Here is a 25,802-nt window from a genome sequence, read left to right as displayed (position 1 = left end):
ACAACAGCACACTCTGTTGAAAATGGTACGCTCCTATACGAAAGGCATCTCTCTGGGTTCTGGAGGCTCGGCAGAGACACAGTTCACGTACATCCGCCCAGACTCAACTAGCATCATGGCCGCGGTGTGCACTGCCTCCCGTGTTCTCACCAAAAAGGTCTTGACAGCAAAAGCTGTAAGTATTTTAGGATAAACTATTTATCTGTAACATGTATTTATGTTTTTAAATTTTAATATTAATCATGTGGTTCTGTTGATTTGTAAAATACTGCGAATTTGAGCTGGTAAACAGCGCTGTCTGGTTGTGTTTTGTAACTTCGGGTTTTGTAACGTTCCGCGTCGAAGTGGTTAGGTAACTATCATTCTCTGGCTATGTAACATGACTTTGTCTAGCTTTTGTGTTGTCCTGCAATTCTTTAATTGTTTATGAATTGAAAACAAGTTAAATTATTCCAAAAGCATTGCAAATCCACTTGACTTTTTCCACAAACTGGAAGCTTTTTCGGAATCCATAAATACCAGCTCATTGAAGGTCAGAGAAGGCAATTGGTGCTAGCCGTCTAGTTAGCTCAACATGCTAACATGTACCAATATGCACTTTCAAGACAGCGAGGAGGTTCTTTGTTTATTGGTCACAGAAATAATATAGTTGGGCTAGCCATTTTCCAGAACGGTTGTGTTTTTATGTCTGAAATAGTACCTTGGATTTGATCGTTTAATGTGAAAGCTGTGTCATATGCTATTGAAAGACACATCAAGGAATGAACATTGAAATGATTGATGTGTTGGCTTCTCCGCATTAATCACCTGTCTGTCATTTCCATCTCCTATTATGATGATGTATTAAACGCGTTTTTAGAATGTCTCGTGCACTAAGCAGATTTAGCTTATTGACAGCCAATAATTAGAAATTTAGTGCATACTGCTGTCTTCCGACGAGCCCTCAAATTGTGTCTGATGGAATAATTGATTACGTAGATCGAAGTATTCCTTTCAGTATAAACCGGACACTAGTATCAGTGTTGTGCACCGTTTGTGCTGCAGCCCGCCCCTCCTCCCTCCTTCCTTATGTCACCGTCAGCCTAATGACATAATAAAATTCAAAAAATTAATGTTATCTCAACACTTGACAGAATGGTATGACATTCCGATAAACATTATCTTGCCCTCACTTCCAAACCACCTTACAGGTGAACACTTGGTAGTTCACACAATTATTAAACAAACAGGTACACAGTCAGCACTTAAAATCATAACAAGACCCATCATTTACTGATTTGTGAGTTTGTGACTGATGTCATTTCCTGTTTATGCCCAGCTTCCTGCAGTGTGCCAGAGCAGCGCCAGGAAGTTCCACTTCTCCATCTACGGCAACCGGGACGCCAACAATGCCAAAGTTTCAGATGGAGTAAGTCTACATCGGCTAGGAGTGTGTTTGTGTCTATACTCTACGTGTGTGCCTATACTCTACGTGTGTGCAGTGTGTAGCTGTCCATCTAAACGCTTGTTATCCAATCAGATCTCAACGCAATACCCTGTGGTCGACCACGAGTTCGATGCTGTGGTGGTGGGCGCCGGAGGGGCGGGGCTTCGTGCAGCCTTCGGCCTATCAGAAGCCGGCTTCAACACAGCCTGCGTGACAAAGCTGTTCCCAACCAGGTCACACACCGTGGCAGCACAGGTAGCTAGACACCTAGAGATACCCCGCTTGTAGAGAGCTCACCTGTCTGGTCACGGTGGTCTAGATTATTTCACCTGCTCCACTGTAGAAAGCTGCATTCATTCATTTACACTTTGTACAAATAAATATATATATATATATAGACAGCAAGATGCCAGATCTAGTCCATGTTCCATCTAATCTACGTTATCTTGTTTTCTAATCTATTCTGTATTATAAACTCTAGTCTAGTGTAGAGCCTGTGTCTATAGGCACTTGTAGTTAAAGCTGTTCAAAGGGCAAGATGTGGGTACACTTTGAGACTGAGCTGTAGCAGAGACAGAGTGTACACAAACACACATATACTGTAAAGCGCATATATGCACCAACACCCATCCATCTAACTATACCCTACCTACAGTTAGAACATACACACACATATATGCCACAGAGAATATAAACACACACACCTACACTAAACGGACAGATAATAAACAAGCTTCTACGTCAAACACGTGTGTTATTGATAGATGACGTAGAGACTCTTTTTCGCGTTGCATTTAACAGATTATGTTTTAGCCACACTGTGCTACCTATATACCTACCTACATACTGTAGTTGTGATGTTATTGTTGCTCACCATAGCGGAGATGTGGTTATTAAACTAAACAAATAACATGTTAATGTAAAAAATAATAACAACACAGAATCAAATAAGACAGGGAAAAAATTGAGGACTAATGGCACCCACATACCATTGGGAAACATCAACATAACATGTTGCCACAGAGAATATAAACACACACATGTCAACACTTCAATGTCATTTCTAGTAGTGAAAGATAAATTGTTTAGTCAGTCTGATTATGTGTCCAGAGACATCTGGCCACAGGTGGCCTAGCGGCATTATTGATCCACAGTGCTGTCAGTCTAACGTTGTTTCTGGTTCAGGGCGGGATCAACGCGGCCCTTGGGAATATGGAGGGTGATGATTGGAGGTGGCACTTCTATGACACAGTGAAGGGATCTGATTGGCTGGGAGACCAGGATGCCATCCACTACATGACAGAGCAAGCCCCAGCAGCTGTGGTGGAGGTGAGAACACACACCAATGCTCTTAAGGACAGGTCATGTCTGAGCAGGTGATCAAGCTGACCGCTGAGCTTGTAATTGGAGAGTGTTCTAGAATCTACAGGAATGTAGGGTGTCAGCAGAGACCCTTACCAGCAGCTAGCAGCTACTCAGCTAGCTAGGACATACACACACACACACACACACACAGTCCTGACAACCCCTCAAAGCAGTGGAATAAGACAACATCAACTGACGGAAGAACAACCATGGGTGTTTGGATTTTCTTTTTTTGGCATTGATTTATCTTGTGTGTGTGTGCAGCTGGAGAACTTTGGCATGCCGTTCAGCCGTACCGAGGATGGAAAGATCTACCAGCGAGCGTTTGGAGGCCAGAGTCTGAAGTTTGGGAAGGGCGGCCAGGCGCACAGGTGCTGCTGTGTTGCGGACAGGACCGGACACTCCCTGCTGCACACCCTCTACGGACGGGTACGCCCCGCACACCCAAACAAGTGCACCCCCCGCGGGACAACGTGAAGCTGGTTTAGACTCTCACATTCTCTCCCTGTGTCTGTTCCTCTTGTTCACTCCCCTCCCCCTTTTCTCACAACTCTTTCTCTCCTTATTCTCTCTCTCCTCCCACTTTCTGTTTCCTTCTCTACCTCGACCGCCCCCCCCCCCCCTTTCCTTCCTGGCTGCAGTCCCTGAGGTATGACACCAGCTACTTTGTGGAGTACTTTGCCCTGGACCTGCTGATGGAGGATGGGGAGTGTAAGGGAGTGATTGCCCTCTGCATGGAGGACGGATCCATCCACCGCTTCCGCTCCAAGAACACCGTCATCGCCACCGGGTACATCTCTCCTCCTCCCTCGCCTCCTTTTTCTCCCCTCCTCTCCTCCTTTTCCAGCTCCAAGAGTCCTGTTTGTAACCAGAACAACTACCGTCTGTCACCATACCAACCTACAGCATCTCTTTTCCCTCTCCCCTCCTCTCTCTCTCTGTCGCTCTCCCTCTCCAGGGGTTATGGTCGTACCTACTTCAGCTGTACGTCGGCTCACACCAGCACAGGAGACGGCAATGCCATGGTAACCAGGGCCGGCCTCCCCTGCCAGGACCTGGAGTTCGTGCAGTTCCATCCCACAGGTCAGTGTCGCCCCGGCAACTCTTAAGTCACGCCAGCAACCGTCCTTCTGATGACCCCTAAAAGTCGTACTGATGATGTCATCGTCCCTCCCCACCCCATCAGGGATCTACGGCGCCGGCTGCCTCATCACGGAGGGTTGCCGTGGCGAGGGCGGCATCCTGATCAACAGCGAGGGCGAGCGCTTCATGGAGCGCTACGCACCCAACGCCAAGGACCTGGCGTCCAGAGACGTGGTGTCACGCTCCATGACCATCGAGATCCGCGAGGGCCGGTAGGCTGGGAGGGAGAGGAGGCAGGGAGGCTGGGGGGGAGGGGAGGCTGGAGGGGAGAGGAGGCTGGGGGGGAGAGGAGGCAGGGAGGCTGGGGGGGAAGAGGAGGCTGGGGGGGAGAGGAGGCAGGGAGGGAGAGGAGGCAGGGAGGCTGGGGGGGAGAAGAGGCAGGGAGGCTGGGGGGGAGAGGAAGCTGGGGGGGAGAGGAGGCAGGGAGGCTGGGGGGGAGAGGAGGCAGGGAGGCTGGGGGGGGAGAGGAGGCTGGGGGGGAGAGGAGGCAGGGAGGCTGGGGGGGGAGAGGAGGCTGGGGGGGAGAGGAGGCAGGGAGGCTGGGGGGGGAGAGGAGGCTGGGGGGGAGAGGAGGCAGGGAGGCTGGGGGGGAGAGGAAGCTGGGGGGGAGAGGAGGCAGGGAGGCTGGGGGGGAGAGGAAGCTGGGGGGGAGAGGAGGCAGGGAGGCTGGGGGGGGGAGAGGAGGCAGGGAGGCTGGGGGGGGAAGGAGGCTGGGGTGTGGGATTGTAAATAGTACAAAACCTCTCTTTGTATAGACCAAAGCATGTATAAACCTGTGTGTGTGTGTGCGTGTGTGTGTGTGTGTGTGTGCAGGGGCTGCGGGCCAGAGAAGGACCATGTGCACCTGCAGCTGCACCACCTTCCCCCCCAGCAGCTGGCCACGCGCCTGCCCGGCATCTCTGAGACCGCCATGATCTTCGCCGGCGTGGACGTCACCAAGGAGCCCATCCCCGTGCTGCCCACCGTGCACTACAACATGGGGGGCATCCCCACCAACTACAAGGGACAGGTACACACCCCTGACCTCTCACCCTGACTCCTGACCTCACCCTGACCCCTGACCTCACTAAGCCCTGACCTGAGGGAGGGCATCCCCACCAAAAGAGAGCTAGATGTCTCTAAACCTGACCCCTGAGCATACACAAACACCTGACCTCTGACCCCGCCCTTCCTCCTCAGGTGATCGACTACAGTCCCGAGGGAGGGGACAAGGTGGTGCCGGGCCTGTACGCGTGTGGAGAGGCTGGCTGTGCCTCTGTGCACGGGGCCAACCGCCTGGGGGCCAACTCTCTGCTGGACCTGGTGGTGTTTGGACGTGCCTGTGCCCTCACCATCGCCGACATCTGCACCCCAGGTAGGGGGAGAGGGGGGCGGGGTCTCCAGCTCTCCTGGTTCGGGCGGGTTCTTTCCCTCGTCTCTCTGGCTTCGCCTCTCTCCTCCCCTTTCTTCGCCCTCTGCCTTTTACCCAACTTCTGTCTTCTCTCCTCTCACTTGTCCTCTACTCCTCCTTTCTTGTATAAATTCCCTTCTTCGGCTGTGACCTGTTGCGTTGTCTCAAGGGTGCGTGTGTTTTGGGTCAACAGGAGAGAAGCTCTCTCCTCTGAAGCCCAACGCTGGGGAGGAGTCAGTGGCCAATCTGGACAAGGTGCGCTATGCTTCCGGAAGCACGCGCACCTCTGAGATCAGACTCAACATGCAAAAGGTAGAGTTCAGATGAATATCCTCTCATTATCTTCACGTTATGATCCTCATATTATTATCCTTACTCATTGTCCTCAGAATATTATTCTTTGATTATAATTAGATTATCATCATCAGATTGTCATCCTCAGACTATTAGTCTTGGATTAGATCATGTAAATAATATGCTGGGAGTCGTGACTCTGAACTGCTGGTAACCATAGAAACATTCTTAACGCCCCCTTTCTCTTCTTCCTTTCTCTTCCTCGTCTTTCCTTCCTCCTGACCGCCTCCCTTTTTCTCCTCCCCGCCTCCACCCTCCTGTCTTCCAGACCATGCAGAACCATGCTGCAGTGTTCCGTACTGGCTCCGTGCTGAAGGAGGGCTGCGACAAGATGGACGCCATCTACCAGACCCTGGACGACATCAAGACCTTCGACAGAGGTGCGCAGCTCTCTCTCCTCTCTTCCCCGTCTCTCTGCACGCCCGTCCCTCTCTCCACACCCAGCCGTCCCTCTCTCTCCATGCACGCCTCCCTCTCATGTGGCACGTTCTCCCCCCCCTCCTCTCCGGTCCAGGTATCGTGTGGAACACTGACCTGGCGGAGACTCTGGAGCTGCAGAACCTGATGCTGAACGGGGTGCAGACCATCCACTCTGCAGAGCAGCGCAAGGAGAGCAGGGGAGCCCACGCCAGGGAGGACTACAAGGTGTGTGTGTGTGTGTGTGTGTGTGTGTGTGTGTGTGTGTGTGTGTGTGTGTGTGTGTGTGTGTGTGTGTGTGTGTGTGTGTGTGTGTGTGTGTGTGTGTGTGTGTGTGGGGGGGGGGGGGGGGTTTAATGGTATGTGTGGAGAGCTTTAAAGGTATGTGTGTGTAAAAACTGTCATAATGGTGTGTGAATTGCGTGAACAGTGTTATTCGTGTGTGTGGAGACAGTGTGTACATGTATTAAGGTGTGTGTGTGTGTGTCCAGGACCGTATGGATGAGTTGGACTACGCCAAGCCTCTGGCAGGTCAGGAGCGGAAGCCCTTCGAGGAGCACTGGAGGAAACACACCATGTCCAATGTAGACGTCAAGACTGGCAAGGTAGGCCTCTACACTTTGCTTCTCCTCCTCCTCTACCCTCCTCCTCTCATCCTCCCGTCCTGGCCCATACCCTCCCTTGGCCTTTCTTCTATCCAGCCACTCATCCTCCTCTTTCACCCTCTTCTCATCCTCGTACCCTCTTCTCCTAGCCACTTCTCATCGTCTCATCTCATCTCCCCTCTAACCAGCCACTCATCCTCCTCTCCTAACCTCCTTTCATCCTCCTACCCTCTTCTTCGAGCCTCTTTTTGCTTCTCCTCCTTTCACCTCCCCTCCTCTTCACATCTCGTCTCTCCCCTCCTCCTGGCCTCTACCCCCAGCCTCTTATCCTTTGCTTCCTTTCCTCTTCCTCTATCCTGGTAAGCTGTTATTGTGAATGCAAGGTGTGCATCTGCTAGTTAACCAAGAGCCAGGAAGATGATCTGTTGTTCTTCTTCTGTGAATTGTGAAAACAATTGTCCTCCTCTCCTCTCTGCGTTCCCTAGGTAACTCTGAAGTACAGACCCGTCATCGACCATTCGTTGAACGAGGAAGACTGCTCTCACATCCCTCCTGCAATCCGTTCCTACTAAACAGCCCCCATCTGTTCTGCGGTCTTATTTATGCTCTTCTGAAGTCACACACACATATATATATACTTCCAACATACCAGGTTTAAAAAAGATTCTTTCATCATAAACAGTTACTCACATTTGTGGAATATTTTTTCTTTTACTTATCAAATAATAAAAAATAATACTTTACAGTGACGTAAGTGTGAATTGTGCAAATTTAGATTTTTGTGTTTTAAACAAATAAATAAAAAACTTCCACCGCATTTGCTATAGATATTTCCGGCAAATTGAGTAAATACATATTTAATATTTAAATATTGAATGATTGTATAACTTCTCAGTGTTAGACCGGGCAGTCACAAGCATATTCTGTGTTGAGTAGATAACGTTGGTGTAAATGGCAGCGATGCCAACAACAACTGACCGTAACGCTTCTTCTCTGTGGCCTTCGTACTCCAACACACTCCCGTCCGTCTGTAAAGTTCTGTATATGCGCATGCGATATGATCTGTTCGACCTATTGAAGTTAAATAAAAATGCTTAAATAACCTGTAAGACTGTTAATGTGTTTCCTGTTGAAGCTGGTGACAATTTTAAGTACCAGAAACAAATAAGATGTACCATAGGTTTAACAACCAAGGCTAGACGCTACCTATTTTACTTACAGTTTTTCTCCATTGCTTTGGCTCAATTCTTGAAACAGAAATTACATTTTCAATGCAACAGGTGCATTTAGCAAAATAGCTTATATGGTTCAGCAAAACTACATAGCTCTCTCTTGGAAGTCGCTTTGGATAAAAGCATGCTAAATTAATATGTGTAAAATGTAAATGTGTATCAAACTGAAAAAAGTAACAGTTATTCAAGAGTAGCCTACAAGGTTTCACATTACATATTGCACTTACACTGCCATGGAAATTGTTACTGTAATTACCATACATCATGGTTACTGTAACAAGAAATGTGTACAGCACAATATACTGTCATACAATAAGCACATCAAAACTAACATTATGAAAAACCTGACCACCACATAAACCCTCCACCTCTATGCAGAAAAAAACTCCTCGATACGATTGAGGAATGGGGAGTCAGGTGATGTGAGCACCATCAGCATTCTTGGATGGACAGTGAACCCTGATGAGTGGTCCACAATGGAAGCTTACATTGTCCCACACAATGACAAATGTAAGAAAGTGAGGCCCTACCAAACCCTTCTCATGTAGAGGGATAAGATCGGAGTGCAGGCGGTCCAAGAACACCAGGAGCATCTGGGTAATGTATTGGCCAAGACTGGGAATGTGGGTGACTAGCCTACACCATTCTCTGAAATGGCAGCACATATGGTGATGTTGTCCCCAGCTGGCCTGGGACAAGCTCTATATATTTGATGGAAGCATTTATACTCCTGGATAGCTCCTGTCAGCTAACTAAACTTACTTTGTGATTGGTGATTGGATGTGTCCCCTTGTTTAGTAAAGTTGTAGTTCACCTGGCAATGACTGTAAGCTGATCCAAGAAATCCATATTACAGTATATACCATTAAGTTTTTCATGGTATTATGTGCCTGAAAGATTTTGACAGTGGAGTGAACTATTGTGCATGTGATGATGTACACAAGGAAATGATGCCAATATGTTTTGCAGAGAACAACCACTTGACTGAGAAGCAACAGTCAGTTTAGACCAGCAAATTATTTTCAATTGGTAATTGGCCTAATTGAAGGCAATTATACAGAACCATTTCAAAGATGTGCTAAATCATTTGAAATGTGTGCAAACTGTAGGCAATTGCACTTGTCATTTACAAGAATGTGCTAATACAATTACAATTTGATTAAAGGAATGAAAAATTACAATCTGTTGTGAACAACTGCCCAGCGTTTTGGAGGTTTGCACGTGTTGTTTTGAGAATGTTATTTCTGTTTCGTGAAATGAGCCAAAGCAATGGAGAAAAACAGTAATATGTCATCTTGTCTCTCTAGAGCAGGGGTTCCCAATCCTGGTCCTCGGGCCTCCATGTCCTGCATGTTTTAGATGTTTCCCTGCTCCAACACACCTGATTCCAATGAATGGGTCATTATCTAGTTAAGCAGAAACCTGCTAAAGACCATTCATTTGAATCAGGTGTGTTGGAACCAGTGTTGGGAATAACGCCGTTCAAAATAACGGCGTTAGGTAACGCCGTTATTTTTTCAGTAACGGGGTAATCTAACTAATTACTTTTTCCGTCGTTACAACGCCGTTATCGTTACTGAACGTTAAATGCGGTGCGTTACTGTGAATTGATTGAATAAACTGTGTAATCTGAACGCACTCCTCCTAGCTCTACACAAACTGCTAGTGAGGAGACTGCATGGTTTTTAGCGATTATGATTGGCTACAAGCAGAGTCACGTCATCATGGTAGCCAATCGGAGCCAGTGTTTTCACACACAAGCCAGGCCACGCGACGCGCTGCTTGCACCACACACACCAAACAGCAGCCGAGATGGCGAGTTCGGAGCAATCCGATGACAAATTGACATTTACAAGGTGGAAATATAGGCACTATTTCCAATTAATCGAGGAAAAAGGCAAGAACGTGCATGTAAAGTGTACACTATGTCCGGGAGGGAAGATTTTGTCGACATCCGTTGTTAGCAACTCAAATTTAAATTTAAATTTCAAATGCTTACTTTTGTATTGAAAAAAATACTTAAGTACATGTTGTTTACTTGACCAGTTGTCTCAGGTTGTAAGATTTAGATTTATTTAATATGCACATAGTTAAACACACTTTATATTGTTCAAATGCTTACTCTTGTATTGAAAAAAATACTTAAGTACATGTTGTTTACTTGACCAGTTGTCTCAGGTTGTGAGAGTTTGATTTATTTAATATGCACATAGTTAAACACACTTTATATTGTTTAACTGTTTACTTTTGTATGTGCAATAAATATCGAAGGTTATGTTCAAGTACTTGTCTGTTCTACTCATTTCAGCTGACTTGTGAAAACCGCTCAGAAAATCCAAATTCTTTGACATACAGCAACTTTTTTTTTACACGCAAATAGTTACTTTCCCTGGTAATTAGTTACTTTTATAATAAAGTAATTCAGTTACTAACTCAGTTACTTTTTGGAACAAGTAGTGAGTAACTATAACTAATTACTTTTTTAAAGTAACGTTCCCAACACTGGTTGGAACAAGGAAACATCTAAAACATGCAGGGCAGGGAGGCCCGACGACCGGGATTGGGAACCCCTGCTCTAGAGAATTACTGATTCCAACGCCACGTCCATGGACTTAGGAGGGAAACTGTTTTTTGAAATGGCATGATTACGATTGACAAATGTATGCTTTTGACAAAACAATTTTCCACTTAATTCTAGACATTTGCAAACATTCGATTTACTATAACCAAAGAGTATACAAATCTTTTAAACTCTTTGCTACAACTTACAATAATTATATATACCACATGACAGGCGACCTTCCGTTTAGACGGTACTTCCGCCACAGCGGTCCGTCACATAAAGATTCCCGTGGACATCTACAATGGCAGAACGAGGATATAGTTTCTCTCTCACTACATTCAGGTAAAGCATCAAAGCAGACATTTAGACTTTGTGAACTAAAACATTGTTGTACAAAGTTAGCCTGTTATACTACCCTTAATACCTCCCGGTAGGCGTTTTATTATTTCGACTCTTTGGACGGTTTAGAGAAGTTTACCGGAGAGATGCACTGTCATGCCGGTGCTAAGCTAGTGCTAGCTCTTTGCCAGCTATGCTATACAGAAAGTCTCGGTAAACAGTAAAGCATAGCCTGTTCCAGCTATGATCCGAAATTAATTCAAGCTTTAACGAGCTAGATGTCTTCTTTTTGCAACAATACAGCCAACTGTGTGCTTTTATGTTCTTGTTAGCTACCTAGTAGACTTGCTAGTCAGTAATGCTCATTCTGAATAATCAATGTTGCTTAAAGCTTATTGCTTATTGGCCATGAATTGCATGTGGGTGGTTCACTCGGGACAGCTGGCTAGCATGTTGTTGTTGGTCAGCCAGCTAGCTAAGTTAACCAACTAGAGCTAACACGCCTTTTCTCTGCGCAGTCCCTCGGGGAAGCTGGTCCAAATTGAATATGCGCTAGCGGCTGTTGCAGCGGGGGCGCCGTCCGTGGGAATCAAAGGTAGGCGGCTAGAATTAACACCAGCACAAGTGTCACAGCTTTCAGAAGTGGCGGACAGAGGCTGCGCCGTCCTTCTCTCACCTGCCCCCCCCCCCCTTCTGCAGCTTCCAACGGCGTCGTCTTGGCAACGGAGAAAAAACAGAAGTCCATCTTGTACGATGAGCAGAGCGTGCACAAGGTGGAGGCGATTACCAAACACATCGGTATGGTGTACAGCGGCATGGGACCAGACTACAGGTAAGGAGGGAGGAGTAAATGTTTGTAATGGGAACTATTGACTGTCAGGGGATGTCGGCATGAAGACAAGGACGTAAAGTGTAGCAAATGCCCTTCATTATTCTCTCCTCCTGTGCTGTATCCTTATGTGTTTCGCTCTTCCTCTTCCCAGGGTGCTGGTGCGGCGAGCCAGGAAGTTGGCCCAGCAGTATTTCCTGGTTTACCAGGAGCCAATCCCCACAGCCCAGCTGGTCCAGAGGGTCGCCTCCGTCATGCAGGAGTACACACAGTCAGGGTAGGAACACACACACACCTCTCAGGGTAGGAACACACGCACATACCTCTCAGGGTAGAACACACACACACCTCTCAGGGTAGAACACACACACACACACCTCTCAGGGTAGAACACACACACACACCTCTCAGGGTAGAACACACACACACCTCTCAGGGTAGGAACACGCACACACCTCTCAGGGTAGGAACACACACACAGGGTAGGAACAGTTGCCTGTGCACGCACACATGCTATCATGTTGATAACCAATGAGACCAGTGGAATAATGTTCTCACAAACACACACGAGTCCTATAATGTTGACACACACAAGTAAGACCAGCGGTATCCTAGCGTGTGTCTGTGTTTGCAGAGGTGTGAGGCCGTTTGGTGTGTCCTTGCTTATCGCCGGCTGGGATGAAGACAGACCCCACCTCTTCCAGTCCGACCCCTCTGTAAGTTGACTACATTACCCAGCAACCCCTTTTCCCCTACATACATGCACTGCAGTCATAGGAGCTTGGAGCGTGCCATCCATTTGTAGTTCAGAGAAGGCTGATGCTGCTGCCGTTTCACAGGGGGCTTACTTCGCATGGAAAGCCACAGCCATGGGGAAGAACTACGTTAACGGCAAGACCTTCCTAGAGAAGAGGTATGGGGGTACTGGACGTGTGTGTACAGTGTAAATACAGGAGTGTGTATATCAGGGTGAAAGAGATGATGCAGAGCTAAAGAACGGAAGGATTACTGACCTGTTCTCGTCCTCTTCCTTTTCCTCCTCATCCAGGTACAATGAGGATTTGGAGTTGGAGGATGCCATCCACACGGCCATCCTCACGCTCAAGGTAACACTGGAGGCTTCTGTATAGATCGATATGTCTGTCCACTCTTGAATACTGTCACGGTGACACTGGAGGCTGTGTGATAGTGGAGAGAAGTATGTTCCTTTAGAAGCGATTCTATCGAAAGGGATATACAGGGTGCAAGGCTAAGACCTCTAGCTAGACTATCTACCAGCTCAGACTGATGCATCATGGGATGTAGACAGGGGGTTAGGGCTCTGGATTCCACCAGGGTTTGGGTTTCAATATATCACGGTTGACGCCATCACTACGCAGAAGTTTAAATCTCATGCGTGTCATCCTTCACGTATGGATCTTAAGGCTCCCTAAACCAAAACGCGCGCAATATGAAGTAATTTCTAAGGATAGTTTTAAAGTGACATCTCTATATGCATCTGTCTGCCCATTTACAGGGAGACTTGTAGGATAGAAGGTAACGACTGAACCGCGTGTGTTACAGGAGAGCTTTGAGGGTCAGATGACAGAGGACAACATTGAGGTGGGGATCTGCGACCAGGGAGGCTTCCGGAGACTCACCCCCACTGAGGTGAAGGACTACCTGGCCGCTATCGCCTGACCCCCCCCCCCCCCGGCCTGGCTCCTCCATCGTTCACTTTGTTTGGTTTTCGCAACAACAACAAATAAATACATTGAAGCGACTGTATTTTTGTCATACATGAGAACATTTTTATTGTTTGTATTTCTCCCCTTCAGTCCCCTCCTCCCGTGAGTTACACTCAATAAAAACCTGAAAGGGAACGCTGTTTCTGTGCTTTGTGCTGGTTTCCTGTGTTCTGGCTGTTTCGAACTTCACAGTATAGCTTATCCAAAGTGGCTTGCAGGTCCTTGACGGTGTAGATCTGTAATGAAATGTTCTACCACTGATCTAGGCCCATCCCCCTTGAGTTCATATTCTATTAGACGCGTACATCAATGACCAACTGGGTGTCATTTGTTTCGCACTGGATCTTGTATTTTTGGTTCATTTCATTTTTATAAAACTGGAGATGACCAGTGTGGGGAAGTCATTGTGCTGGGAGGGGAACCAAATTAAGCGCACCCTCGGTCTGTTCCCAGACTGTTCCTGGTACTGTTCTGGTCAGCTGGTTCTGGTGAAGTGCTGATTGAACTCTGCCAAGGAGAAGACCCGGCCCTGGCCCACAGCAGGGTCCATGCTGATGAAGTCATCCAGGTTCATCTGAGCCTCTGCAGGAGAGACCACACAACACCTCCAGAGGATCAGGCCGTAGTCTGACCTCCAGCCCAGCCTTTAACACCAGCAGGTGTAGGCCAATTACAACCACAACCGGCTGTAGAGTGTACAGGCTGGTGGATGAAAGTTGGACTAAAATGGACCGTATCTGGTATTTCTATGGTTACAGTAGGAGCACTAATATGGACGCTGTCAGAACCTGGTACTGTTAAGGTAACTAGGCATACTCTTTTTGATCTTCGATTCTCTGCCATACTTTCTAAATACACTATTTGGATGTCTCTTTGGATAACAGCGATGTAAATGAACACACGCGTACCTGGTGTTGCTATGCAGGGGTAGGGGGGCGGAGGCATTCGCCAGGACCCGTCGGCATCCCTCATGTGCGACCTATCAGACGCCAAGGTCCTCAGATAGGCTTCCGCAGGAACCACCCTCAACTTCCTGGAACAGAGCCAATTGGTTGATTCTCTGAAGTGTCTATTAAATGTAACAGCGTACCATATGACATTGATGACATCGCCTAGGTATGGCTAAGAGGTAGTGTTCAGTTCTGTCTCCTAAAACGTAAACGTTAACACCGCTACAGAACATACTACACAGAGCATCAGTACATGACAGCAGAGGAGAGAAGGGCAGGGCAGGTCACCTCCAGAAGGCTGGCTTGAGGCCCAGGTCTGACTGGAAGGCGTTCTGGCTGTAGAGGGGCAGAGGGCAGGGGAAGGGCAGGGTGGAGTCCAGATCGTAGACGTAGCTGCTCCTCTGGCTGTGGTGCACCAGGATCACATGGTAGTCCTGGACGCCACACAGTCCAGCAGGGTCACAGAGACACAGTCAGATATGCAGGCCAACACAATGGTGTATTCATTTAGCAGACCACTTGATGTGTAGTGTAAGTGTTACTCCAGGCAACTCGTAGCTGTCAATACCTCTTTACTTCTCTACAACACCCCAACGTACTCACCCAGACAACAGGCTCGTTTTCTTTGCTGGACTTCTGCTTCCAGAGAGGGACCTGGGGGGAGACGGGAAGAGGGAGATGGAGATAAGCTGCTAGCATTTGACCCGTCTGGCCGCCGAAGGAGTTAACGCTAAGTGTAAAGAACAGTGTTTTTACACCAATTCGATGCTGACCTTAAGAGTATCCAAACATGGTCACCTCGGCTCAGGCTAACTAGTTTATGTTTCTTACGGAGAAAACTCACCATCTTTCTGTCGTTGGAGATGAACACAGAGTACACCTCTTCCAGCGGAATCTGACTCTGTGTTCGGATGTGTTCACACAGTTTCCACACATTCTCCTCGCTGAAAGAAAACAACAGTCCGCCGTTATGAATGACGAAATATGGCTGGCCAACACGTTTAATACAACGCAAGAAAGCCATTGCGGAACAATATTTCAGTGAAAGTGCAAGTGTACGACATTACCAGTAACAGCTCGTATAGACACAGTCGTCTATGGGCGGAGTGACGACCACATAATCTGAGACAGAGTGGTCCTTGTGCATGTCTCAACACACCTCCGTAAAAAAACAAAACCGTCAAACACATTGAATGTTGCTCGTACAACAGAAGTAGCCTTGCTAGATATTCTAGTGTTACATTCTAAAGGGTCCGGTGGAGCGAAAGACACATGTACTGATACAGAATTCAGACAGCAGACGGCGACATTGAGCTAAACTATGGCCAAAGCTCTGTAGTTAGTCATGTTTCCTCTTGTCTCCACTTCATCGTGGCAAATTACTCATGACTTGAATGTGAGAACAGTGTCTGTGCAAGTGAGAGCAGCGTAAATGTGAGATCAGAGTGAGATAACATTGTAGGTAGCCTTCCGACACGAGTTTCACATCGCAAATGAATGTTTTTTTTCTTTCTTGTTTTTGTTTTTGACCCTGTAGAATCTAGTGGAAGATAATTTGCTTGAGAAAATCAGTAACATCTTCTATTGACTTTCAATTTTAGGTTGCCAGGGCAAACCGACTCACTGGCCTAAAACCTAAATGCACGAGATCATATACAGCAATAGCGCGTTTCGTCTAAAATTGTTACCTGTCGAAAGACAAGTGTATACACTTTTTCACCATCAGGCAAAAACGGTTAAATTGCTGCCGATGAGCTTTTCAATCACTTAAATCGTTCTTCACTGGTGTTATGCCCGACTGCCACCCTGTGGGTGAACAGTCGCAGAGGAAAGATGACTCTAGCACTGATTCTGAGACCCAGATCAATGCCGCAACTCAATATCGCTGATTAAATGGAGGTCACAAGCACCTCATTCTCGTCGGTTTCTCTCTGCCGGAGGAGGAAAGGTTTGGGTATAGGGGGAGAGAGGCTGTGGGAGAGAGGCTTAGGTATAGGGGAGAGAGGCTTAGGTATAGGGGAGAGAGGCTTGGGTATAGGGGGAGAGAGGCTGGGGGAGAGAGGCTGGTGTATAGGGGGAGAGAGGTTGGGATAGAGGCTGGGGTATAGGGGGAGAGAGGCTGGGGGAGGGAGGCTGGGGAGAGAGGCTGAGGTATATGGGGAGAGAGGCTGGGGGAGAGAGGTTGGGGGAGGGAGGCTGGGGAGAGAGGCTGAGGTATATGGGGAGGGAGGCTGAGGTATATGGGGAGAGAGGCTGGGGGAGGGAGGCTGAGGTATATGGGGAGAGAGGCTGGGGGAGAGAGGCTGGGGAGAGAGGCTGGGGGAGAGAGGCTTGGGAGAGAGGCTGGGGGAGAGAGGCTTGGGCTTGGTAGGCTGGAGTTGGGGGAGTGCTGTGAGTGCGTCGAGTGCTTGTGTGGGTGTGTGTAAGAGAGTGTGTGTGTTGGTGTGTAAGAGAGAGTGTGTGTGTGTATGAGAGGGTGAGTTTATGTGTGTGTGAAGAATAAAGCTGGGCAGGGTTGTGTTGCTTCATATTGCTGGGCCTGGAAGATGAAGTAAGCCCCCTCTCTCCTTGTGGTTCAGAAGTGCAGTGGATGACCAGGGCAGTAAGGCACATTCACACACACTCACACACTCCTGTACTCGCTCTCACACACACAGACTAACTTTCTTACACATGCACACACACGCACACAAACTGACAGTATTGATCACACACTTTCCCTCTATCCCACGCACACACAATCTTAATCGCTCTTTCACACACACACACAAACACACACACACTCGCCCCCCCCACACACACACACACGCACACAAACACGCACACTGATCAATGCTTCAGTGTGCCAGTGCAGCTTAACAGCTTGCTGAAAGTAATGCAGCACCAAGTAGTTGCCATGGGATACCTGAGAGAAAGTGTGTGTGTGTGTGTGTGTGTGTTGGTGATAGGGTAATAGGCCTCCACACACACATAAACAATGTGTAGGTATGTCTCCGGGGGTTGTGGGGGTGAGGGTTAACTGCTGGTGATATTATTCACTCAGTGTCAGAGAATCTGGCAGGAGAGAGAGAGAGGAGGGAGGAGAGCGGCGCGGACAAAGAGAGAGAGAGGTGGAGGGAGGGAGAGCGCGGGGTGTGGAAAGCGAGAGAAATAGTTCGAAATAGGGAGAAGTCTGGAGGCAGAGAGGGATGGAGGATGAGCGAACCGATGACAGAAGGATGCGCTGGCAGTTTACACACACACACACACACACACATACTGTGGATACACACACTCGCACGCATGCACACCGTTCAAACATATTCACACATACTGTACACATCCACATACTGTACACACACATTGTACACAACCACATGCACACACATGTTGGCACATACAAGGCATCATTAATGAGGTGGCAGCTACATGCTGAAAGATGCTGGACACAGTTCACAGATTCTTCTACTGAGAGATTACTGGCTTTGGCACAGCTCTCCACACTCACACACACCAGCTAACACACACACACACGCACACCATCTAACACACGCACACACACCAGTTAACACACACCAGCTAACACACAGCCGCTAGCACCCCCCCCCACACACACACACACACACACTCACAGTTCTTGTAGTATGATATAAGTCAGTGAGGCCATTAGGAGAGGAACAGCCTGTACAGACAGGCAGACAGGCAGCCCGACAGACGATGTGTGAGTGTGTATTTGCTGGTGTGTGTGTGTTAGCTGGTGCGTGTGTGTGTTAGCTGGTGCGTGTGTGTGTGCTGTACGTGTATGAGAGGAAAAAGCTACCAGTAGCTCCAGTACAACAGTATGCCTTAAGTCGCTATTACTGAAAGTGTGTGTGTATGTGAATGTCTGTGTTCATGTGGGTGAGTGTGTGTGTGTGTAGACATGTGTGAGGGTAGGCGTGTGTAGATGTGTGTGTGTAGGTGTGTGTGGGTGTGTGTGTACGTGTGTGTGTTGCTTCGCGTGTGTGGCTGGGTGTGTGGGCAGGGCAGACTAGCTCAGTGATAACATTCAGGAAGAGGCCGGGAGAGAGGGAGTGTAGAAGCACTGTACTTCCTGTTTTGGAAAGCCTATCCTGTGTGTGTTTGATGTGTAGCTGCAGCGGGATGTTAGGTGTGTAGATGTGTGTAAGAGTGTGTGTGCGCCTGTGTTTATGGTATGTGTGTGTGTGTGTGCACGTGAGTGTCTTTGTGTGTGTGTGGGTTTATGTGTATGTGAGAGAGAGTCTGTGTGAGTGTGTGTGTGAGAGAGAGTGTGTGTGTGTGTTGGGTCAGAGTTTAAGGAAGAGCATGCGGTGGCGGGGGACAAAGTGACCTCACCCTCCCGCCCCACAGGACTTAAAAACAACAGCTCTCCTCCAGACACACACACACACGCTGGTTGTTGTGCCGTGTGTCCGGGAAGCCCGCACTTGTGTTTTCCTTCTATTGATCTGGAAGTTGTTTATCCTGGAGAGCTGAGAGGGAGGGGTGAGAATGGGGGATGGAAGAAAGGGGGAGGAAGAGAGAGAGAGAGAGAGAGAGAGAGAGAGAGAGAGAGAGAGAGAGAGAGAGAGAGAGAGACAAGGAAAAGGAGAAGGAGAAGGAGAAAGAGAGACAAGGAGAGGGGTCTAGTGAGACTGGACGAGAAGGAAAAGAAGGAGGGAGAAGGATAAGAGGGAGAGGGAAAGAGAGAGAGAGAGAGGTGGGGGGGGACAAACTGCCAATATAAGCCTTAATGGACTTATAACATAAATAGCAGACTATTGTGTAAGGTAGAGAGAAAAAATCCTGTAGGATGAAGAGAATGAGGATCACGGGACTCAACGCAAGGAGGTAAGAAGAGACAGGTCATTGCTCTCTCTCTCTCTCTCTCTCTCTCTCTCTCTTTCTCTCTCAACATCCGCTCTCTACCTGAATCATTACTTGATCAATCACTCGATTGATCTGGCCTGGAGCAGGTCAATAAATGGCCTTCTGACCACTGTGTATGCAGTATGTGTGTGTGTGTTTGAGTGTGTGCGTGCGTTTTGTGAGTGTGTGTTTGTGTTTAAATGTGTGTGTGAACCTTTGTGAGTGTGTGTGCAGGACTGTGCATGTGTGTTTGTGTGTGAGGGTTGGCAGAGAATCCCCAGACCCAGATTAACACAACCTGCATCTGTTACTAGGACTACATGGAGAGAGGAAGAGAAGGGAGCAGAGGGGCGAGGAAAGGGAAGAGGGGTGAGGAGTTGTCAGGAAGGAAGAGGGAAGAGGGGGGAGGAGAGCGGAGTAGGGGGGAGTAGGGGGGAGGAGAGCAGAGTAGGGGGGAGGAAAGCGGAGTAAGGGGGAGTAGAGCGGAGTAGGGGGGAGGAGAGGTGAGTATGGGGGAGGAGGTAGACACAGGAAGTTTGTACCTCTTTACTGTGCTGAGAGAAGAACCTGAACACACCACTGTCTAGATTCTAGTCTAGAATCTAGTGACGTCACCTATCTCGTCACCTAGATTCTAGTCTAGAATCTAGTCTAGAATCTGGTCTAGAATCTAGAGTAGAACATCACACACATGCAAACTCTCTAACGCACACACTTGAACACATACAGAACACACACGCTCTCTCTTTAACACACACACACATAAACACATGCACACATGCTCTTTAGTACAGACAGAGGAACACACACACACAAGGGCACGCTCTCTCTGTACCACACATACATAAACCCACAACCCACGCACACACTCTCTGTAACACACTCCAATCTGTTCTGGGGCACATCTCCTCTTTTCATGAGTATACATCTTTTGGTAACTGTATACCCCCTAGCTCTGCACACACACACACACACACACACACACACAGCTCTAGCTCTGCACACTCACACACCCCTAGCTCTACTCTGACCCCATGCACATTATTAACTGCTCCAAACACACATATATATTTACACGCAAATTTGTTTGGGGGGGACATTTTATAATGAATTCATATTTCATACATGCATGGATACCGACTCCCACACACAGACACACACGCACGCATACACACACACACATGCACAGACACACACGCACGCATACACACACACACACACACACACATACACACGCACACGTAGCTGAGTGAGCAGAGGTTGTCCTTGTGCCAGCGGATCACCAACGCTTATTCGTCAGATTGAAAATAAGTATCTTACAGGAAGGCTGGAGAGAGAGAAAGAGAGAGAGAGAGATTGAAAAGAAAGAAGAGAGGGAGTGGAGAAGCCTGGACACAGATCAAAAAGGACGGAGGAGACACAGAAAAGAGAGAAAGGAGGTTGAATGACAACATGCGTGGAGGGTCCACGTTGGTACGCCAGGAATGACGGTTTTACTGGAATATATCCTAACCTCACTGCTGTTCCAAGCTATTATCAACTTCCACGACATGACGTCGGCTCGACATTTACTCTAGAGCGCGCGGGGCATCCATGGAATCAACACGAGACTTTAAACAACACTTAAAATCGGGCAACGGGAGTCTGGTTATTATACATTACACTAGTCCATCGACAAGAAGGTAAGTTGATAAAATAACAAGTGAGCCAGTGTGTTATTTTCATTCACGTAGTTGACATTGCATTTAAGTGGCGTAACGTGTTAGGAACCACAGGAATAAATACATTTAGTGTAGGCTTTACTTTCATGTCCAGTTTTTCCCTTTCAACGAACTGCGACGAAGACTGATGTTATTTTCCTGTCGAAATATTAGTAAGTGTTATTGGGCATCTAGCGCTCTAGTGAGAGGCGAGCGCAGCAGTGGCTCGAAATATCCACTGCGCGCCGCGGAACGTAGATCAGATTGTCACCAAGATCCGTTAGTCTCCAAATATCTGGGGAACTTAATGTTCTTACTCAAAATGGCGAGGCTCAATCTTAGAAAATTTGGTAATTTGTGAACAAAACAAACTACTTAGCTTGAGAGATTTATATTTGTTTACGTTGACGAAAGTGAAAGAGGTGAGTTAGGGCTCGCCTCTTGATACGCTGTAATTGACAACTAGTTGAGTCCAAGTTGCCCAGATCGGATGACTGACTACATTACCTGCTGTTCAGGGAACATTGAGTCATATTTTTGTTGCTCAGTTATGTAACCTCGCAGCAAAGTTATAAACCTAAGGGAGCTGTGTTTAGAGGCTACGCCCCCTGCACGGATCACAGTCTTCCTCATTTTCAACGAGTATGGAACTAAATGTCAAACTATATCATCATGACCTTTTAAAAGAGTCTGGGATTCTGTCTATCTCTTTATCACACTCCTGTTGGTCCTCTGCAAGAGATTCCGGCGATGTCACCAAAATGCCATTTCCTCGAGGAAGAATGTCGGAGTATGCTTTGCGGTTGTTGTGATTTACCTCCAGCATACCGCTCCGCAAGGGGATTGGTTAAATAGCCTAAAACAAACACACCCTCGTGAATGATTAGACAACTTTACCTGGGTTTTTATTACCTTCATAAATTAACCCAATCGAAAACGAGTGAGGTGTGTTTGTCTGTGTGTGTGGATGGGTGGATGTTAGGAGTGTGTGTCTGAGGTATTTTAGTGTGTGCGTCTGTGTTTGACGCTAACTGCTCCAAAGTGTTAACCACCATGCAATGCTGACCTTAGATCTCTCTCTCTTTCTCTCTCTCTCTCTCTCTCTCTCTCTCTCTCTCTCTCTCTCTCTCTCTCTCTCTCTCTCTCTCTCTCTCTCTGTCTCTGTCTCTCTCTCTCTCTCTCTCTCTCTCTCCCTGCCCTCCCCTACATGTCTATAAACTGATCTCTCTCTCTCCCTGCCCCCCCAGCCCCTCCTCTATCTGAGAGACCTTCCTGCTCAACTTCCTGCTAGGCCATGCTGCAGCAGGCCACACCTTGGTGGGAGGGAGCTCTGGGGATCTCCCTGCTCCTATTGGCCCTGCCTCTATCCAGTTCCGAGCCCGTCCAATCACAGCTCCAAAACGTGACACTGGCCGTCATCCTGCCGCGCAGCAACACTGACTACCCCTGGGCGTGGCCTCGCGTCGGCCCCGCCCTCGCCCGTGCGCTGGAGCGCATCAACGCCGACCGCGCCCTCCTGCCCGGGCGCCGCCTCCAGCTGGTCTACGACAGCAGCGAAGACAAAGACGGCTTCTGCTCCGACTATGTGGCGCCGCTGGTGGCGGTCGACCTCAAGTTCTCCCACGACCCCTGGGTCTTCATCGGGCCCGGGTGCGACTACTCGTCCTCCCCCGTGGCGCGCTTCACCTCGCACTGGGGGGTTCCCATGGTGACGGCCGGCGCCCCGGCCATCGGCTTCAGCCTGTATCCGTCCATCACCAACACGGGCCCCACCCACAAGAAGCTGGGGGAGTTTGTGGTGCGGCTCCACCGCTACTTTGGCTGGCACCGTCACGCCATGCTGATGTTCTGCGACAACAAGGACGACGACCGGCCGTGCTACTTTACGGCGGAGGGGCCGTACGAGGAGCTGCGCCAGGCCAACGTCACCACGAAAGACTTGGTGTTCAACGAACACCCCGACAAGGTCAAGTACCACGAACTGATCCATGACATCAGCCAGCAGGCCAGAGGTGGGTCTGGAGGGGGGGTTTGTGTATGTGTGTGTGTTCGGGGGGGGGGGGATGGGGGTGAGAGTGTGTGGGAGGGGTAGAGATGGGGGTTAGAGTGTGTGTGCGGGGGGGGGGAGAAGGGTGAAGGAAAGCATGTGTGGGGGGCTGTTCGTGGGGCTGTTGGACAAGAGAGGGCATCGGTCTAAATTATGTTTCAATCCATTTCCTTCTGGTCGGTGAAATTCAGCCAGGTCTTCAAGCAGGGCTGGGAGTCGCTGTGCTGCTTGCTCATTAGAACTGGGGGGAAAACATACGCATGTTCGCGTTTCCACATCCAAGGAGAGACGCCAGCATTGTTGGCAGTTGCCATGTTTTCTTTTCCTAATTTCAGGATGCTGTGAATGGAGTTCAGGAGTTGATCCCTTACAGAGATGTGTTTATCTCTACGCTCCTCCCTGCTCTCTGTTTTTTCATTTCTTTCCTTCTCCCTCTACACAGATTAAGATTCAAGATTCAGTATAGTGGGATCTAGTGATCTAGTCGGGTAGGAATCTAGTTAGCTAATTAATGGATAGTCAACGTCCCTCTCCCCTCATGATCCAGTGGGATGTATAGTGATCCAAAGTGATCTACATTTGACATTTTATCAATTTACTAGATGCTTTTAGTCAAAGTGATTTATAAAAAAAGTGCACGCCGAATAAAGAGTGATAAAGAGTGATCCAGGGTGACTCAGAGTGAGCCACACTTGGTGATGAAGCGCTAGATTCAGGGGCATTTATGAGTAATCTAGATTGATCCAGGCTGATTAATCTCAGCTGAAAGGACACCAAAACATCAATATGGAGAACAGCTGCAAATAGTCAAGAATTGCACAAGAACACAGAGAGTGATTTCCTGACTGATATGTCCCCAAATCACAATTCTAGGCTCCACCATGGACTGTTATGTGTCAGTAGTAGTTGAGCATAGCCAGGCAGGGGCTCTGAGGCAGGAACGGAGGGAGGGAGATGAAAAGTGAGAGAGAGAGAGAGAGAGAGAGAGAGAGAGAGAGAGAGAGAGAGAGAGAGAGAGGGAGAGAGATCAGAGGGAGGGAGGGAGGGAGGTGAAAAGTGAGAGAGACAGAGAGAGAGAGAGAGAGAGAGAGAGAGAGAGAGAGAGAGAGAGAGAGAGAGAGAGACAGAGAGAGAGAGAGAGAGAGAGAGAGAGGGATGGAGACAGCGAGGAAGGGAGGGCTGAGGTCTGTTACTGTAACATGGCACTAACAGAAAGCTGGAAGAAGGGGATATGAAAAATGGGATATCTCTCTTGTCTCTCTTTCCCTTTCTTTTTCTTGTATTCTCTCTTTTGGGAATTGGGGAAAACTAAGCGGAAATTCCAATTCCATGTTGTGAAACAATTGCATAGTAATGTAAGTTGTCTTGTTTTATGAGAGCGTTAGAGGGATAAATAGATTGTAAGAGAAGGAGAGAGAGAATGAGAGAGAGAGAGAGAGAGAGAGAGAGAGAGAGAGAGAGAGAAAGAGAGAGAATATGGAGAAAGAATAATGCAAAGAAGACTGAAAGGGAGAGGGAGTGAGAGAGAGCATGAGAGAGATGAAAGAGAGAGGGGTCGACAGCCACTCCGGGAAGATAAAGGGAGATAGAATTGAGACAGAAGCAGGAAGTGAGGTAAGTGACTCGGAACTAATGTCGGCACTCATTGGGAAGGTCGTTGCCTATAATATACTTTTTGAATGTCTGCACCGAATAGGTTCACACACAAGTGCACAGATAAACACACACACTCACACACACACAAAGACACAATCCTTGGGCCAGCACCCCAAACCAGAGTTTTAAGAAGTCGAGAAGTCCAGGCCTGAACACTGCAGTGCCTCTTGGAATACAGATAACCTGATTATGCTCTGACTGCTCACGGCTCTGTTCTGGCAATCTGTAACTAATTAAGTGTGTCTGGCACTAGGCAGCTTTAAACACGCAGGCAATACCCTGGGAGACGTCTCTGTGGGGGAGAAGACACGCTTGCAAACTGAGCCTCCATCAGGAGCCAGGATCCAGATCAGAAGTGCTCAGCTATAGACCAGGACAGGGGCAAGACTCAGTTTGGCCTGTGGGATTCATATTTGTGTGGCTCTGATTCAGTGGATTCAGATCTGTATGGGTTATGAATCGTACCGACAGTATATCACATTTGAGTTCAGATTCTTGTGGTTCTGAGTCCGAGGATTCAGATATGTAATCGGTGTAAAATCAAACAAACGGTATATCAGACTCAGATTCAGATGAATCAAATTAATTTGATTCAGAATCAAATGGTTTTGAATCAAATGGTTCAGAATACACGTGGTAACATTCAGAATTGCATTCAAAGGATTCCGATCCAAATGTGTGTGGTTTAGATAGGCAGCCCAGTGTGAGAACTTGTTCCCATGTCCAAGCCTCAGAGGGCTGAGCCATGCGATGCCTGCTCAGCCTAGGGCTGGCTGGTTCTCACCCAGCAGAACAACAGGGCTTGATTCGTCTCCCGGAACGGAGAGCTGCTGTGTTGAGCACAGCTTCTCAGAGGTGGTGTGGGTGGCTCTCACAATTTCCCATGTGCCTCCCCTGCTCCCCTCCCCCTCTCCTTTTCTTATCTCCTCCTCCTCCCCTCCTCTTCTCCTCCTCCCCTCCTCTCCTTTTCTTCTCTCCTCCTCCTCTCCTCCTCCTCCCCTCCTCTTCTCCTCCTCTTCTCTTCTCCTCCTCCCCTCCTCTTTTCCACTCCTCCAGTTTTTACATCACTGGGACAACATTCCTAATTAAAGGACGAGAAAAAAGTCCAGTGCTACATCGCCATTATGGAACTCTCCCTCTCTTTCTTTCTTTCTTTCTTTCTTTCTTTCTTTCTTTCTTTCTTTCTTTCTTTCGTTCTCTCTCTCTCTCTC

The 25,802-nt window shown here is 48.1% G+C and overlaps 4 protein-coding genes across 5 annotated transcripts in view; 3 read left to right on the top strand and 1 right to left on the bottom strand.

Annotated features, from left to right (window-relative positions):
* The first annotated feature begins 43 nt into the window (after positions 1-43).
* sdha (succinate dehydrogenase complex, subunit A, flavoprotein (Fp)) lies at positions 44-7,804 on the top strand. Its single transcript, XM_084695722.1, has 15 exons — positions 44-175; positions 1,319-1,408; positions 1,520-1,681; positions 2,612-2,755; positions 3,056-3,220; positions 3,433-3,581; positions 3,750-3,874; positions 3,978-4,146; positions 4,748-4,943; positions 5,114-5,288; positions 5,518-5,636; positions 5,947-6,058; positions 6,193-6,323; positions 6,587-6,700; positions 7,186-7,804. Exons 1-15 carry the CDS (start codon positions 116-118, stop codon positions 7,270-7,272), a joined length of 1,998 nt encoding a protein of 665 aa, XP_084551848.1. The 5' UTR covers positions 44-115; the 3' UTR covers positions 7,273-7,804.
* Positions 7,805-10,728: 2,924 nt separating this feature from the next.
* On the top strand, positions 10,729-13,525 carry LOC146295037 (proteasome subunit alpha type-2-like). The gene is made up of 8 exons (XM_084695720.1): positions 10,729-10,837; positions 11,353-11,429; positions 11,534-11,666; positions 11,818-11,940; positions 12,298-12,379; positions 12,503-12,576; positions 12,712-12,769; positions 13,227-13,525. The coding sequence occupies exons 1-8, from the start codon at positions 10,797-10,799 to the stop codon at positions 13,341-13,343; spliced, it is 705 nt and encodes a 234-aa protein (XP_084551846.1). The 5' UTR covers positions 10,729-10,796; the 3' UTR covers positions 13,344-13,525.
* Positions 13,429-15,926, bottom strand: ntaq1 (N-terminal glutamine amidase 1). The gene is made up of 6 exons (XM_084695721.1): positions 15,408-15,926; positions 15,185-15,284; positions 14,944-14,994; positions 14,629-14,774; positions 14,299-14,423; positions 13,429-13,972 (listed from the first exon to the last, which is right to left on the bottom strand). The coding sequence occupies exons 1-6, from the start codon at positions 15,485-15,487 to the stop codon at positions 13,866-13,868; spliced, it is 609 nt and encodes a 202-aa protein (XP_084551847.1). The 5' UTR covers positions 15,488-15,926; the 3' UTR covers positions 13,429-13,865.
* Positions 15,927-20,489: 4,563 nt separating this feature from the next.
* npr1a (natriuretic peptide receptor 1a) overlaps positions 20,490-25,802 on the top strand; it is a 51,438-nt gene continuing 46,125 nt past the window's right edge. For both annotated transcript variants that reach the window (XM_084695718.1, XM_084695717.1), the window contains exons 1-2: positions 20,490-20,870; positions 22,136-22,900. In XM_084695718.1, coding sequence (XP_084551844.1) covers positions 22,183-22,900 — 718 coding nt within the window. In that variant the 5' untranslated portion in view covers positions 20,490-20,870; positions 22,136-22,182. The remainder of the gene's footprint in view (positions 20,871-22,135; positions 22,901-25,802) is intronic.

The sequence above is a fragment of the Hypomesus nipponensis genome, chromosome 4 (assembly GCF_054491055.1).
Source record: "Hypomesus nipponensis isolate SF chromosome 4, ASM5449105v1, whole genome shotgun sequence".
NCBI classification, from domain to species: domain Eukaryota; kingdom Metazoa; phylum Chordata; class Actinopteri; order Osmeriformes; family Osmeridae; genus Hypomesus; species Hypomesus nipponensis.
Note: the sequence above shows the minus strand (reverse complement) of the source record. Positions and strands in the feature narration are given on the sequence as shown.

Excerpts from the sequence above, each read along its gene's own strand:
- LOC146295037 (XM_084695720.1), top strand. The coding sequence starts at position 10,797 with ATGGCAGAACGAGGATATAGTTTCTCTCTCACTACATTCAG. Across the intron at positions 11,430-11,533 it reads GCCGTCCGTGGGAATCAAAG|CTTCCAACGGCGTCGTCTTG; the intron begins GTAGGCGGCTAG and ends CCCCTTCTGCAG. Across the intron at positions 12,577-12,711 it reads AAGACCTTCCTAGAGAAGAG|GTACAATGAGGATTTGGAGT; the intron begins GTATGGGGGTAC and ends CTCCTCATCCAG.
- ntaq1 (XM_084695721.1), bottom strand. The coding sequence starts at position 15,487 with ATGCACAAGGACCACTCTGTCTCAGATTATGTGGTCGTCACTCCGCCC. Across the intron at positions 14,775-14,943 it reads AAAACGAGCCTGTTGTCTGG|GACTACCATGTGATCCTGGT; the intron begins GTGAGTACGTTG and ends TGTGGCGTCCAG. Across the intron at positions 13,973-14,298 it reads CCCCTGCATAGCAACACCAG|AGGCTCAGATGAACCTGGAT; the intron begins GTACGCGTGTGT and ends TCTCTCCTGCAG.
- sdha (XM_084695722.1), top strand. The coding sequence starts at position 116 with ATGGCCGCGGTGTGCACTGCCTCCCGTGTTCTCACCAAAAAGGTCTTG. Across the intron at positions 3,221-3,432 it reads TGCACACCCTCTACGGACGG|TCCCTGAGGTATGACACCAG; the intron begins GTACGCCCCGCA and ends TCCTGGCTGCAG. Across the intron at positions 6,701-7,185 it reads TAGACGTCAAGACTGGCAAG|GTAACTCTGAAGTACAGACC; the intron begins GTAGGCCTCTAC and ends TGCGTTCCCTAG.